The sequence below is a fragment of the Haliotis asinina genome, chromosome 9, assembly GCF_037392515.1.
Source record: "Haliotis asinina isolate JCU_RB_2024 chromosome 9, JCU_Hal_asi_v2, whole genome shotgun sequence".
Classification (NCBI taxonomy): domain Eukaryota; kingdom Metazoa; phylum Mollusca; class Gastropoda; order Lepetellida; family Haliotidae; genus Haliotis; species Haliotis asinina.
The window spans coordinates 25406131-25420227 of record NC_090288.1 but is presented as its reverse complement, the minus strand read 5'-3'; the positions used below and the strand labels follow the sequence as shown (position 1 = coordinate 25420227).

General features: G+C 39.0%; 1 protein-coding gene across 1 annotated transcript in view; it reads right to left on the bottom strand.

Moving 5' to 3' along the window:
- LOC137295692 (dynein axonemal heavy chain 12-like) overlaps nt 1–14097 on the bottom strand; it is a 100111-nt gene that overhangs the window by 61658 nt on the left and 24356 nt on the right. The window contains exons 13-28 of the mRNA XM_067827176.1: nt 12293–12471; nt 11911–12046; nt 11487–11612; nt 11186–11392; nt 10502–10623; nt 9755–10028; nt 9208–9393; nt 7741–7941; nt 4256–4450; nt 3928–4049; nt 3300–3582; nt 2631–2907; nt 1885–2210; nt 1645–1737; nt 1102–1494; nt 52–281 (exon numbers count right to left, since the gene is read on the bottom strand). Of these exons, the coding sequence (XP_067683277.1) occupies nt 52–281; nt 1102–1494; nt 1645–1737; nt 1885–2210; nt 2631–2907; nt 3300–3582; nt 3928–4049; nt 4256–4450; nt 7741–7941; nt 9208–9393; nt 9755–10028; nt 10502–10623; nt 11186–11392; nt 11487–11612; nt 11911–12046; nt 12293–12471 (3350 nt within the window). The remainder of the gene's footprint in view (nt 1–51; nt 282–1101; nt 1495–1644; nt 1738–1884; nt 2211–2630; nt 2908–3299; nt 3583–3927; nt 4050–4255; nt 4451–7740; nt 7942–9207; nt 9394–9754; nt 10029–10501; nt 10624–11185; nt 11393–11486; nt 11613–11910; nt 12047–12292; nt 12472–14097) is intronic.

Below are 14097 nucleotides of genomic sequence, written 5' to 3'. Positions count from 1 at the left end.
GTGGTCCGGATAACACTTAGTTATCTTAGGTATCACTTAGTCCTCACTCACCCGTGTCTCACTATCATCATCTCATACGTCTGGATGATCTTCTCCTTGAAGAAGTCAACAAACTGTAGGTTCTTCTTCACACATTGTTGCTCCATGGCAGCGAGGAAGAGCTTGTAGTCTGCCTCTGGCAGCTGCAGTCCCGGGAACAAGTCAGAGATGATGCCATTGAACAGTGGGATGTCGTGGGATAAAAACTTTGGCAAGTTGACATCAATGATAGATCGCAGAAGCTGAAAGAGAAAAAGTAATGTTGAGCATTGATATATGAAGAATGTTAACTTCAGGGACATTCACCTCACAAACAGGTAAGACTATATGAAATTAGATATATGACCTTCACGATAAAGAGTTTATCAACTATTGTTCAGTGATAAAATATATAGAAAATACTACAAAAGATCTCATTATATACAAATTATACGAAACAAGTGACCCTCCTTCCATGGGAAGGTCAATAGTTTTGTGCAATTTTGTAATTTTGTAATTTTTATGGTTTCAAACCAAAACCAATTTCATAAAGAGGTTGTGGAAGAATCGTGTACTTTAGAACATTTTTTCAAATGATGTCACACTGTATTGACGTCACTACCACTGTCCCCTTGGTAACAAACTGCACAATGCATGTCAGTTGTCACCCCCCTCGTACAGTCTTCTACTATACACTACTTGTCACACACCCTTTCCTGGTTTGCAGTTCTTCACTCAGCTAACATCAAAGATGGAAACATAACATTTATATTTTTTGATGGAGATATAATCTATCAATTTGACTCATTTAAACAGTAACACGACTTTGTTTGCAAGGTTTACATTCAAACAATACACATAAGTTGTAGAATGAACAAATTCATGTGTTTGTTATGAATGAAAAAGTATTTCCATCACAACATGACCTAACTGAGAGGTCATCCATTATCCAGTCAAATCATCAGAATCTCATGTTAAGTTGTTATGACACAGGTCAACACGATACGTACTTGTGTGATATATGAGATTATTATACAACTATCCATATGTTTACAGTGTGGATAATAGATGAAGAGAACATACCAGGATGTCTTCATCTTCGTCTGGATATTTCAGCTTGAGGTTACCAGCAGCTGACAGGACAGCTTTCACAGCTCTCATTCCATAGTCATAATGAAACTGGGATGACAGTTGTTCAGAGCACAGTCGGTAGGTAGTCACAATCTTCACAGCCAGATTTCTGGCATCCAGGAAGCCGAAGGAATACAATGAGATCTCAGCAATCATGGCATAGTCAGGCACCATCATGGCCACAGTTCTGAAGAGCACCTTTAGGTTGTCTGGCAGCTCGGAGCGACCAGCGTAGCCAGGGTTCATGGTGATACATACATAGCAGTTGGGGTTCAGAGCCAGTTCAGTTCCTTCAAACATGAACGTGTCAACCTTGCTCTGGACAGCACGGATAATGCACAGAATCTGAGGAAGACAGGCAAGAATCAGATTCATGACATCAACTATCATAATGACATTGCTTACACCATACTTCACATGACATTCCTGGATCACAGTAATAACAATATACTACACATGAATTAAATTATAGATATGAAAATCTGAAAAACCAACCTGCTGTGCTACCACTGACAACACCTCCAGATCAATACGATTGAACTCATCAAAACAAGCCCAAGCTCCCGCAGAGGCAAGGCCTTTGAAGAACTGAAATTACAAAGCAAATATAAATACAAACATATTACTGTAAAGGAAGATAACAATTTGCATGAAACATCTCACTTCATTTAAACAAGTCTATGAGGAAAGCGGTATGTATTATGGAAACATTTGAATCATTCAGCAAGTATATACCTTTCCCATGGCAATGTAGTCCAGACCATCAGAGCAGTTGAACACAACACACTGTACTGCCAGAGCCTTTGCCAGATCCTTGGTGGTCTCAGTCTTCCCTGTTCCGGCAGGACCTTCTGGGGCTCCATTCAGATTGAGATGGAATGCTCCGACCAGTGTTCTGTAGCATCTGTCTGTGAGAGGAGTGATGACAAGGCGTCCGGAGTTACCGAGGTACTCGTTACAGTATTTAACTGTAGCATTGGTAATGCGTACTAACATCTTCTCATCCTCCCAGTAGTACCGCAGCTGGGACAACCAGTTGAAGTCATTCTCTGCTGCCACACCTAGCACACAAAAAAATCACTGAGATGAACCTACCAGGCAGACTAAATATGCATATATATTCAAAGTGCTATAGAGAACACCATCATCACATCATGCCATGTGTTCAAACGATCTGCACTTGTATCTAAAACTGAATGTCCTGTTCTCCAGGAACCCAATATTTATTCTACACAACTAAAGGCAACGAAGCATTAATGGCCTTAGTAAAGAAATCACTAAATCAATTGCCTCAACATCTCCTCCGCCTTCTTACTTCAATCAAAACTATTAAACTATTGCAATGTGTTACAAACAAACAAGCAAAAGGCCTTAGAAAAACATATTGAAGCTCTTTCAAACTCAAAGTTTTCAAAGTATTCAGATGAATATGTGATAATTAGTGTAGAGTAACCCAACACTCTTCTGTAAGCTATAAATACCTTTGTTTGCCATGTCTAACACCACATCCCGAGCATGTACGTCAATGACCACAAGAGCCCCTAGTGTGATTCTCTGCTGCTTGGTCAGCTTGCCTCGGACAAGTGCCACAATGTCCTTCAGCTGCAACTGCAGTTTCTCCCAGTAGTCCTTGAGTCCTTGTGGTCCTCCGCGGATGGCCTCATGCACCTCCCGTGTCCAGTATACCTGGGATGCACACAGGACAACCTGTCCTGGCCACTCCTTCACCCACTCACAGCGAGGAGAGATCAGGTAGGCCTTGGAAAAAAAATCATAATATATTACAAACTAATAATTTTAGTTTGACAAACAAAACAAGATCAAACATTGTCTCTATCTATACTCAGTTGTGTTTTTCAAAGTAAAATCAGAAGGACCAAAAAGTTTTGTTTGTTATAGTTGTACTTGGTGATATGCATTTCAAACTGAACATACAGCAACTGGTCAGCAACTGGACAGCAATCCCCACCTCACCCAAATGTTTCCATTAATTCATTATAGACATGCTCATTACAAATATAGATCACTGTAATCCACTGAGACCAAATTATAATCAGTGATGGCACACACCTCCCACATGAGTGTCAATTTTGATTGGGAGTTTGACCCTATATGATGCATATAGATTGTAAAATGTATGTCATCCTCACCTCCACAGCAGCAGCAATAACATCATGTATAGACAGCAGCATGACATCCTGGACCTGCAGCAGCCATTTCTCTACTGCCCCCCGAGCCTCGGCTGTAGATATAGCTGTGGAGTACTTTACTTTCTCCCCCTCACTGGAGAACATGGCATGGATGTCCAACTTGTCATCAAACTCCAGCTTGGCAATGCCTTCAAAACACTTCTTCAGATGTGGCTGGACTCTCATTGGGTCTTTGGTCTCGGAGAGAATCTCAAGCATCTCATCATTGGACAAGAAGAAGAATCTGGAAAATGGATGGAACAGAAAATCAAGGGAGGTAACTGGCTCTGTGAATATTTAATCAGGCATAATATACATAATTTCAGTTCAGGAAAAACTATGAGGAGGTAGATTATTGAAGCGTCACTCAATTTATGTTGAAAAGCAAACCAGTGGTGGATTGTGTGAGCAAAAACTCAATGACTAAGGCATGTCAAATCTGGTAACTCCATATCAGGATACTTGTCAGTTCTCTTCATGAGCATGGGGAACTAAGAAACCTGTTCTGCTCTGGTATGGTGAAAGTGCATTAGAAAGACAAAGACTTGTAAGAACCCTTGGGAGCTACTATATGGCAAAGGACACTCACCGTGGGAAGAAGAGTCGTTTCTTCTCCAGGTAGGCATTCAGACCCTTGTTGATCTTGTCAAGGAGACCATTGCTGTCCACCAGCTTCTCCAGGAGCCCCTGCATGCCTACTGCTGCCATAACCTGAAGCAGACGACAACACTCACTGTCTACATCCCACTGAGGGACAGTAGCCCCGACATATCTTACTTTTTTAAGTCGTTATATCATTTTCAGTTTGTTGTCATAATGCTGTTCTTTTGACATATCCAGAGACCTGGACAGGGGCACATTTTAGTGGCATGTTAATGTGTTCATTGAAGGCAGGCTTTCTTCAAGACTGAACTGACCTTGGAATCCTTGACGGTGTGCCTCATGACATCCTTCCAGTTCCTGTCCACCATCTGGAACAGCCTCCCTTCCTCCGGCATCTGCTGCATGATGTCCTCAGAGGAAAAGATGGGTTCCAGATACAGCCACTGAGCCTGCACCTTCAGCCACTCATCTATCGTCTCCTGTGTCCGCATCAGCTTCTCTTCCCACACCTACACACACCATCAATATTAGTTAACACACAACATCGTAACACACAACAATCTACATAGATGTATAACTAAGAGCTAAACTGACTGAATCATATTTCTAGAAACTGATGAGAAGTTCTTTGGTGAAAAAACCCATAGGGTTTAGTAATGATGAGATGGTTGTTAGTAGACACTGTGAAGTCAAATGAAAGGCATGCTGTATATCATTTGAAAAACAAGGGAGATGGAGACTGATATCAACTGATATCACACAAGGAATAAATACGAGTCACACATAAAGCATCAAAAGCTATATCCCCTGAATAATAAGAGAGTTACAAGCAATCCCTTGAATACTGTTTTCACAATCTCCTCTAAACATTGTCAATGTCATGCAAGAGTGATCAAAAACATTTTGATTCATGTTTATATTTTTATTTAAAGCAAATTTTTAGAGTTTTAGTTTAGAGCATAAGACAAATATGAAACAGTCGGAAGTCAATTTACTATATGTCAACTATATGAAAGTTGAACATGACATACTGGCTTTGAATAAGGAGCACACATTGCAGGTCAATTACATGCCTCTGATTTCACTGTATATATAAATATAACTAAGATAAAACACAATATGAACTATTGTCAAGAAGCAATCATAAAATACTGATAGAAAGGACAGGTTTCTATGAAGGTCTCTATGAAGGTAGGTGAAGCATTTCTTTGCAGATAGTGATCCTACACTATCCACCATTATTCCTTGTGTAGTACTACAAACCTTTACACATTCACTACAAAGATTAGCTATTTCATGACAACTGTCATCCATTCAGTGTAAGAAACAATCACTAAGGTGCTGTCATGTGTTAGTGATGAATTAGTACAAGGTTCAATAGCTAGGTACGTGAGCATCATGCATTGTTTTCAATCAGATGACTGCAGGACCCATAAGTAGGTCACAGCACTTTGCAAGATCTTAGCGCTTTTGGCGACAAAAAACTTATCATACTTTTTCGAATGGTCTCATGGTTGTCAGCTGACAGTAAGGAACTGAAAATCCTTGAAGGAATAACAAATTTCCACTCTAACCATTCTAAAATTAGCCTACTATTATGACTCTTGTCAGCTCTGACAGCCAAGAATGGTTATGCACCTTGGTTCGATATAGAACAATTATATTTGATGGTGTTACAGTCAGGAATAAGTCCAACTTGAATGCATGCTGAAATCTGAAAAAGTCGTAAGTAAGCTGTGCCCCGTCTCATATATTGTAAGTTGGTGCACACAAAAGGGAGCTGGAAACTAGCCTAGTAGCAGAAGTAGCTTCTTGCAAGTCTTACAGGCCCTGTAGCAACTCAAACCACATACTGTCATCATACCACTCTATTCTGTGTGCATTTGGGCCAAGATGCAAACACTTGAAACAATTTCTTTGAAACATAATGAGAATCAAAGACCTTATACTTTGTGTGAATGCATGTGATCAAATGCTGCAGCATGTCAGTGAGTGAGTCATCAGAAGATGAGTGAGAAGGTGGAGTGACATGAGAAAGGTTGATGACTTATTGGCTACCACCTAGACTGTATGGAGAGTCTTGGAGAGAGAGTTGTTGCTAGTCATGCAGAGAACTAACAGGGCAACCCTGGGTCATCCTTACCACCGGTCACATAACAACATAGCTTCATCTTGTGTGAAGAGTATACATGTTACAACAGCATCACAGACACTCATGAATAATAATAAAATGCTCTATTACCAATCAAACACACACTTTGAAACAAGTGGCAGTCGTTCCAATTTTCACTACAGTATAACCTAACATAATCATAATATGTTGATACAAGCACTTTCTTACAAATTAATCCTGTTACATTGATTTACAATAAACTAGTGGGTTGGTGAGTTTAGCTCTACAGCTTACTCAGCAATATTCCAGCTATATGGGGCAGTCTGAAATGATAGTCTGAACCAGACAATCCAATGATTAATAACATGAGCACTAAAACTACACAACTGGGAGCCAAAGTCAGCGACTCAACCCCTTTAGTCGCCTCTTATGACAGGCATGGGTTACTGAAGATCAGTTCTAACTTTGATCTTCATGGGTTACAGTAAACTGTACTAAAACCTATACATGTTTCAGGACATCCATGGAAGAATTTCCCTTTCACATTCCTTGTTACTTTTCATCTTCAAATCTACCTGCCACATGGAGGTATTACCAAAAGGTGAAACTGTACTGTTCAAAGGCTTCGCTTGTACATAAAACATACAAGGTTTGTATGCCAGTATTGTTTAAACAAATTTCCAGTTTGATGTTGATCATGCTTATACTGGCATAACGTGACAGTGTGAGGGTGTTTGATGGATAATACAGCTCATGATTATTATTTCACAAGTTGCTGCATGTACTGCCAAATGTCAAAGGTATCCTCTAAACAGCAAACTGTTGTACAAAATATAGGACTGTGACAGACATATGTCAGCGTGTCATATAAATGTAGTCACTTTTGACACAACTGGGAGGTGGGAAGTGTTTCAAGTGTCAAGCAGCTCCAAGTCTTGGTAGGTCCATCCTTTACCCTTCATATATAAACAGCTCTCCAAGCTTTGTTTGGCAGTAGTCACGTTGATCTTTCGGTTGGGAGGTTTTTGAAACATTGCAAGAGGCAAGCAGTGTAGGAATGCAATGATCTTGGTCACAATAATGTGCATCAATGTGATGCCAATAAATAAAGTGTACTTGGCAGTTTACACCATACATAGTGTACTCATGGCAAGACGGAGAATATAAAAAGACATTCTGCAGTGGTCAAGACATACACACCAAATATATTGGATCTGAATTTGGAAAAGGGTGGAAATACTTTTTCATAAAACTAAATGATCCGACTGTTGAAAATTCAGTATGTATTGAAAATAATTCTCATCAACCATAAGTGAGTGTTGTGATAAAATGTACTATTTCCAACCTCAGTCATCTGCTCCTTGTTCTTACAAGGAGGGTTGAATTGTGTTCAGAAAGTGATTGTTGTATACTGTAACTCTTTATAGCTGGTAATCTGTGGTCTCTAATAATTTGAGAGAGTATGTTGAAGAGTCAAAAATATTTCATATGTTACATTACAGGCATAAAGATATCTTGTGCGACCTTTCCAAAAATGATGTTACTCCATGAATAGGTGTCTTACATAACTGGATGTTCACAGATCTGTGAAAACTCTTTGTGTTGGTCAGTGTTTTCACTAGGTGTGTCTGCAGCAGTGCTAGCACCATCAACGTCACCACTGCAAGGGGAGGCTACTCCATCTACCTTGATTTCCTTCTCGAACGGCTTGATGAAGGGTGAGCCTCTCATGGTCTGTGTCTTGACGATCTGGTCATCCAGCGTGGTCTGAATGTCATCCACAGATGCCAGGATGGATACGCCGGTATCCCGGTACTGGATGAGGTTGAAGTTGATCCCTGTCCATTCCTCCATCATCTTGTTCATTGCTTTCTCCAGAGAGAATTCCTAGGATTGACATAGAGTTGGTCAGCTTCATGTAAAATAAACAACCTGCAGAATTTCTGCATTGTACTGATTTACACCATACCCACATGCATGTTCCTAGAAGTATGCATCACATTGGTTCAAACACATAGCACTAAAGCTTGAATGGCTGAAAACCAGTGTACTTAAGTTTCATACATGTAGTACTAAATGTTTAACCACAGGACAATAAATGTGCAACCACATCATACTAAATATTTAACCACATAGTGCAAAATATTGAACCACATCACAATAAGTGTTTAACCACAAAATACTTAAAGTTTAACCACATTATACAAAAGTGTCACCACATTGTACTAAATGCTTAACCCTATCACACTAAATGTTTAACTACATTGTACTAAATGTTAAACTACATTGTACTAAATATTTCATTACTTCGTACTATACATTAAACAACATCGTACTAAACGTTAAACTACATTGTACTAAATATTTAACCACATAGTGCTAAAAGTTTAACCTAATCATGCTAAATGTTTCACATATGATACTAAATATTTAACCACACCAAACTAATAGTTTCACTACAGGGCACTAAATGATAAGAAAACATAGTACTCTAGGTTTAGCTTCATTGTACTCAAGGTTTAGCTACATAGTACTCAACGTTTAGCTAGATAGTACTCTAGGTTCAGCTTCATTGTACTCAAGGGTAAGATACATAGTACTCTAGGTTTAGATACATAGTACTCAAGGTTTAGCTACACAGTACTCAAGGTTTAGCCACATAGTACTCAAGGCTTCGTTACACAGTACTCAAGGTTTACCTACACAGTACTCAAGGTTTACCTACACAGAACTCAAGGTTTAGCCACATAGTACTCAAGGTTTAGCTACATAGTACTCATGGCTTAGTTACACAGTACTCAAGGTTTACCAACACAGAACTCAAGGTTTAGCCACATAGTACTCAAGGTTTAGCAACATAGTACTCATGGCTTAGTTACACAGTACTCAAGGTTTACCTACATAGTACTCAAGGTTTTGCTACATAGTACTCAAGGTTTAGCTACATAGTACTCAAGGTTTAGCTACATAGTACTCAAGGTTTAGCTACACAGCTTTCAAGGTTCAAGGTTCCAGCTTCAATAACTGTTAATCACATAAAAGAAAACAGACGTAAATGAGTAGCTAGTAGTTATGTGCTCACAGAATTTAAATGAGAAATACTGAGTGTATATTGAGTCTTTCTTCATTTATGTCAGTGACATGTTACTTTACCTTGGATGCAGCCCCAGATATCTGTTCAAACTGCTCCATGTACGGGTCAAGGTTCAGCTTCAGGACCTTCCTAAGAGTTGAACCAGAGTCTGGGGTGAGGTCAAAGCCAGCAATATCTGACATTTGCTTCCAATGGCGTGCACGTACACCAGGGTTGCACATGATGCTGATAACAGGGATGAATTCCTGCAAGTGTATCAGACCAATGACAATAAATGTAGCCACACCCTCTTGAAGAAACCAGGCAAATAACAATACAATGAATTCAATTAAGTACACATACAATAACTATACACAAAACCCAATTGTGACACCTGAACATGACGAAATTATTTGAACAAATACTGGTTGATAGCTGTAGCTGACAAATGTTTCAGAGATATGATAGTCCAATATCTTATAAAACAAACATATCAGCATCTTATTGTACAACTCAACTCAGGTGAAAACATACCAGCACTACAATGATATCTGTTAATACAACTTTTCACATTTCTGAATCTGCACATATACATTACCATCCTGGAATATAAACTTGTTTTAATACCTTGAATTCCTTCATGTTGTCCATGACTGTGTTGCAGACAGCCAAAGACTGAGGTGGGTGGAACTCATCCTTTTCGTCCTTGGCCTCATCACCTCCGTCTTCAGCAGCACGTCGCTTCTTCTTCCTCTCCCTCTCCAGTTCGTCCCTCTCCATCTGCATCTTCTTTACTTTCTGGTTGAAGACCTTCTGTATCTTGTAGGTCTCCCTCCAGTACTCATCCACCTCCCCCTCCACTGCCTCCGAGTTCAACTCCAGGAAAGCTCCATCCATCCATCTGCAGACCACATTAATTGTCAGTAACAACAATATCCTTACAATGAGGACATACTTTAAGGATGAACAACTTTATTCAGGTGGTGTGATGTATCAATACAGCCTCTTGTATTACTGTCAGGTAGGTATCATATCTGCTTGACCAGGATACAAGAATCTGTATCAAAACATCACACCCCCATGAATACAGAAGTTGTTCATCCCTAAAGTTTGTCCTCATCTTACTCTCCAACTTCTGAAAATGGCACTTAAAGAATGTATCCTAGCAACAACAACATGGGAGACCAAAACAGATAATATAGTAGATTCACAAAAATATAGCCATGTACAAGTCCATGCATTACAATATGATATTTCCAGCTTGGCTGCCAATCTAATGTAACTCTTTGATATTGGAATTAGGAATGATGTCATGATTGTTTTAGTTAAATTAGTAATTTTATTAGTAATAAATAGGCCCTTCCCTCTGCTCACCTCTTCTCCGCCCTCTGCCATTTGAGAACAACATTAAATAGCCTCTGGAAGGGGTCAAGTGATGAGGAGATCTCATCCACGTCTGGGTAGGATGTCACAGGATACTTGAACAGTGCCTCCTCCTGGAGAACACATTTACGTAGTGTAAGTCATGGCCTTGTCAACTATTACACAAGTCCTAGTTCATATGGACAGTTTTACTGAGTTCACATTGTTTGGAGAATTATCATATGTAACAGAAGATATCTTGTCAAAAGTTAAGTCATTGACACAAGTAGGTCAATAAAGAGAATTCTGCTGAGGCAGTCATTTAGATGTGAGAATGCTTGAGAACGAACTTTTAATTTATATTGACCTGGTTCATAACCATACCAACGCATTAAAAACTTTTGTTACTGATCTAGTTGTTGACAGTAATGTACAACATCTGGGAACTCAATAACCACCTTAGTCAAGCTTTATTAGTACAGGGCCTACATTTTCAAAGCTCTCTTAGTGCTAAGAGAGCTGTAAGAGCTATACAATGACACTAACTTACAGCCATACTAGCTTTATGAGAGTTTAAAATTTCTAGACCCAGGGATTAGGAATCTAGCCAACAGAATCCTCAAAGGGGTGTTTAAATTAACGATGGCAGTAAAATGTTATGAAAATCACTATGAAGACTACATGGACATTGCATACCTTATTGATCCAGGTGATCTGTTCCTGCACATCCACTAGGCGGCGCTGCACAGCACGCACATCCTGCACATACTGCTGCATCATGTCCAGCTCGCCATTCTCATTGAACTCATCAACACGTTGTCGTAGCTTCTCCAGTTCAATCATCACTTTCTCTCTCTTCTCCAGCAACTGCTTCTCTCCCTTCTGTTTGGAACTCTCCACAAGCTGAGGAAAGAAGAGTCAGACAAATATATGAAGACACCACCTGATGAAAACATGCCTTAGCTAGTGTCATCTACAAACATAAAACAAAACATACCTCATCATTAGAATCAAAGACAGGGTTGATTCTTGTGGGCCATGTAAGAACCTCACAGTTGAGTTCAATATCCTCAGGTGTAAACATGAACACATCTATGAGATATGCCAGGCGGTCTTTAGATTCCTGTAAGTTTAGAAAACATATCAATGAGGTTTATTGCAAACAGTGGTTATAATGGTCAACATACTTAACCTTTAATGAAAGATACATACATGTAAGCATTTGCGATCTCATTTAGGTATGTTCTGATGGTGTACTTGCAGTAAAGACCTGTAGCATGTAAAGTTGAAATGTCATATATATATGTATATATATAGGTAAGCAGTTGACTAATCAAATTCCTTTGACTTTACCTCATTACTGAAATGGGGCTTAAATATAGCTGCATACATATGATTTCTGTCAGCTTTTGATTGCTCACCTTGATCCTTTCATTGAGTTTGATCATGCCTGTTGTGCGAGCTTTCTCCACAAAAGACACCATGTCCATGAGGTCCTCACTGGTCTCTGGCTGTCGCAGGGCTCGCTCTTTCATGGTGTGGAACTCCTTGCAGATACTGGTGGAAATAATGACACAATTACCTGGCATCCATCATCTCTCTGTGTCCTACTATCATCTTTCATGTTTCAATGAGTGACCTTGATATTTCTATAATTTTTTGTTTGTATTGACAGTATACAGACAACATTCAGGGTTCCTCATGAGTCCAGCAACATTTGTCATATGTTAGTTCATGATCAACAATCAGAGACAATTATTTACAGGTGATAAATATACACAAACTCCTCTGTGGTGAACCCACCTCTCATTCTCTGACCGATGATCTGCAGAAACACGACTCAACAACTCATCAGCCAATCCCCGAGCAGCTTCTGCCAAGCCCCGCTTCAGATCTTCACAGTCGAGGCGGATCATAGCGAAATGCTCAATGCTTGGAAGTCCCATGATCTCACTAGCCAAGTTACGGAACTTCTCAATTTGCTGCAAACACAACAACATTATCTTCCTGAATTTTAAAATGTTTGCTAGACATAATTGCAAAAAACTAGAACCAATAGTGAGCTGATCACTTTTCCGGGCCTAACAGTATTCAAACATCGTAATCATAATAATCATGAAAAATAAGAATAATAGTTATCACCCATAAAAATAACAACTATAATTAGGTTACTGTTCACATCATCTAGAAGGTTACTGAGATACTACGTTCAAATGACTTGTTTCCATGTTTCCATGATATATCTGTCATATTTTTATGAAAGATGTCAAATAGTTTTGGAGCTGGAAACACAATCAAACTTCTTATTACACTAAATACAAATTGTTTCCATTGAAATAAAAAAAAGCTATAGAAACATAAAATAGACATATGCAGCAAAAGGTACCTGTTTGATATATTTGATATGTCGGTCAAGTTTGACGCGTAGAGAGTGATTAATTTTTTTATGTGCTCCAGAAAAGAAAAGTTTGATGGACAGAACCTTGAAACAAGGTCTATATTTACTTGTTTTCAGTGCTTAATTGTCACACACTCATCATCTGAAGTAATAAATAATCTGCATTGACAAGGCTTATGCTGTTACGGTAATTATGAAAAGAACTCTAAACAAGGTGGAGCTAATGAACAATCATTATGTAACCAGTACACAATAAACAAATTGTTCAATGATCTGGAAAAATACTTTGTAATTTTAATATATATTGTCCTTTTTACCTGCTTGTGATAAATTAATAAAGCATTAGAATATAATACAGTTGTCATTTAAAAGGGTTGTATTTTCACAAGTACATGGTTTATTTATAGTAACCATTGAGTCATAGGTCAAAAGTAGTTTCTATGCAAAGTAGCCAAATTTTAATGAGGTCAGATCTGCTGTCTTGTCCTTGGCTTTCATTGGCTGAAGGTGTTCAACATTTTAACTCATTAAGCCCTGGAGCCGCTCCACTGCCCAACACCTGGCACCCCTCGCTGCCTGCCTGATTGCTGCGACGAGGCTAATTAGTGCTAATCATGCCTGATTTCCCTGGCAGGTCTCGGATATGACAGGAAACTGTCTAGTCTCACAAACAAGTACTGATTATTCAATTGTGTCGTAAAGATGTAAATGGGAAAGAGGCCGATGTGAATACATATATTACAGCATTACATGTAATTTATTGCCTGTGTCTCTCATACCCCTTTGTCAGTGTGTGCTGTATTTTTATCAACACCTACGCGGTCTTTGTACATACGAGATGAGCAAATATACAAATTCCTCCTGTCTCTCTCATCGTAAGGACTGAATTATAATATATTATTTATAATAGAGTTTAAAAAGAGGGGGGGGGGGCTTGCATTATAATCGTCTAGATTTCTTGCCAATACATTGCTCGTGCTTACTGACTATTTCAAGGAAAGTATCAATAGGTGTGTAAGTAACATGGAACATATAGAGATTTATAGTTTGTCACTTTGTTCATCTTAACTTAACGCTGCAAACATACATCACCATTCATACACATACATACTGCATGATACATTTATCATTACTCGATGCTAAATAAAGCTTCCCGTCATGTGAAGGGATAAAATATCCCAAATGTAACGCATTATATCTCAGTTACTCA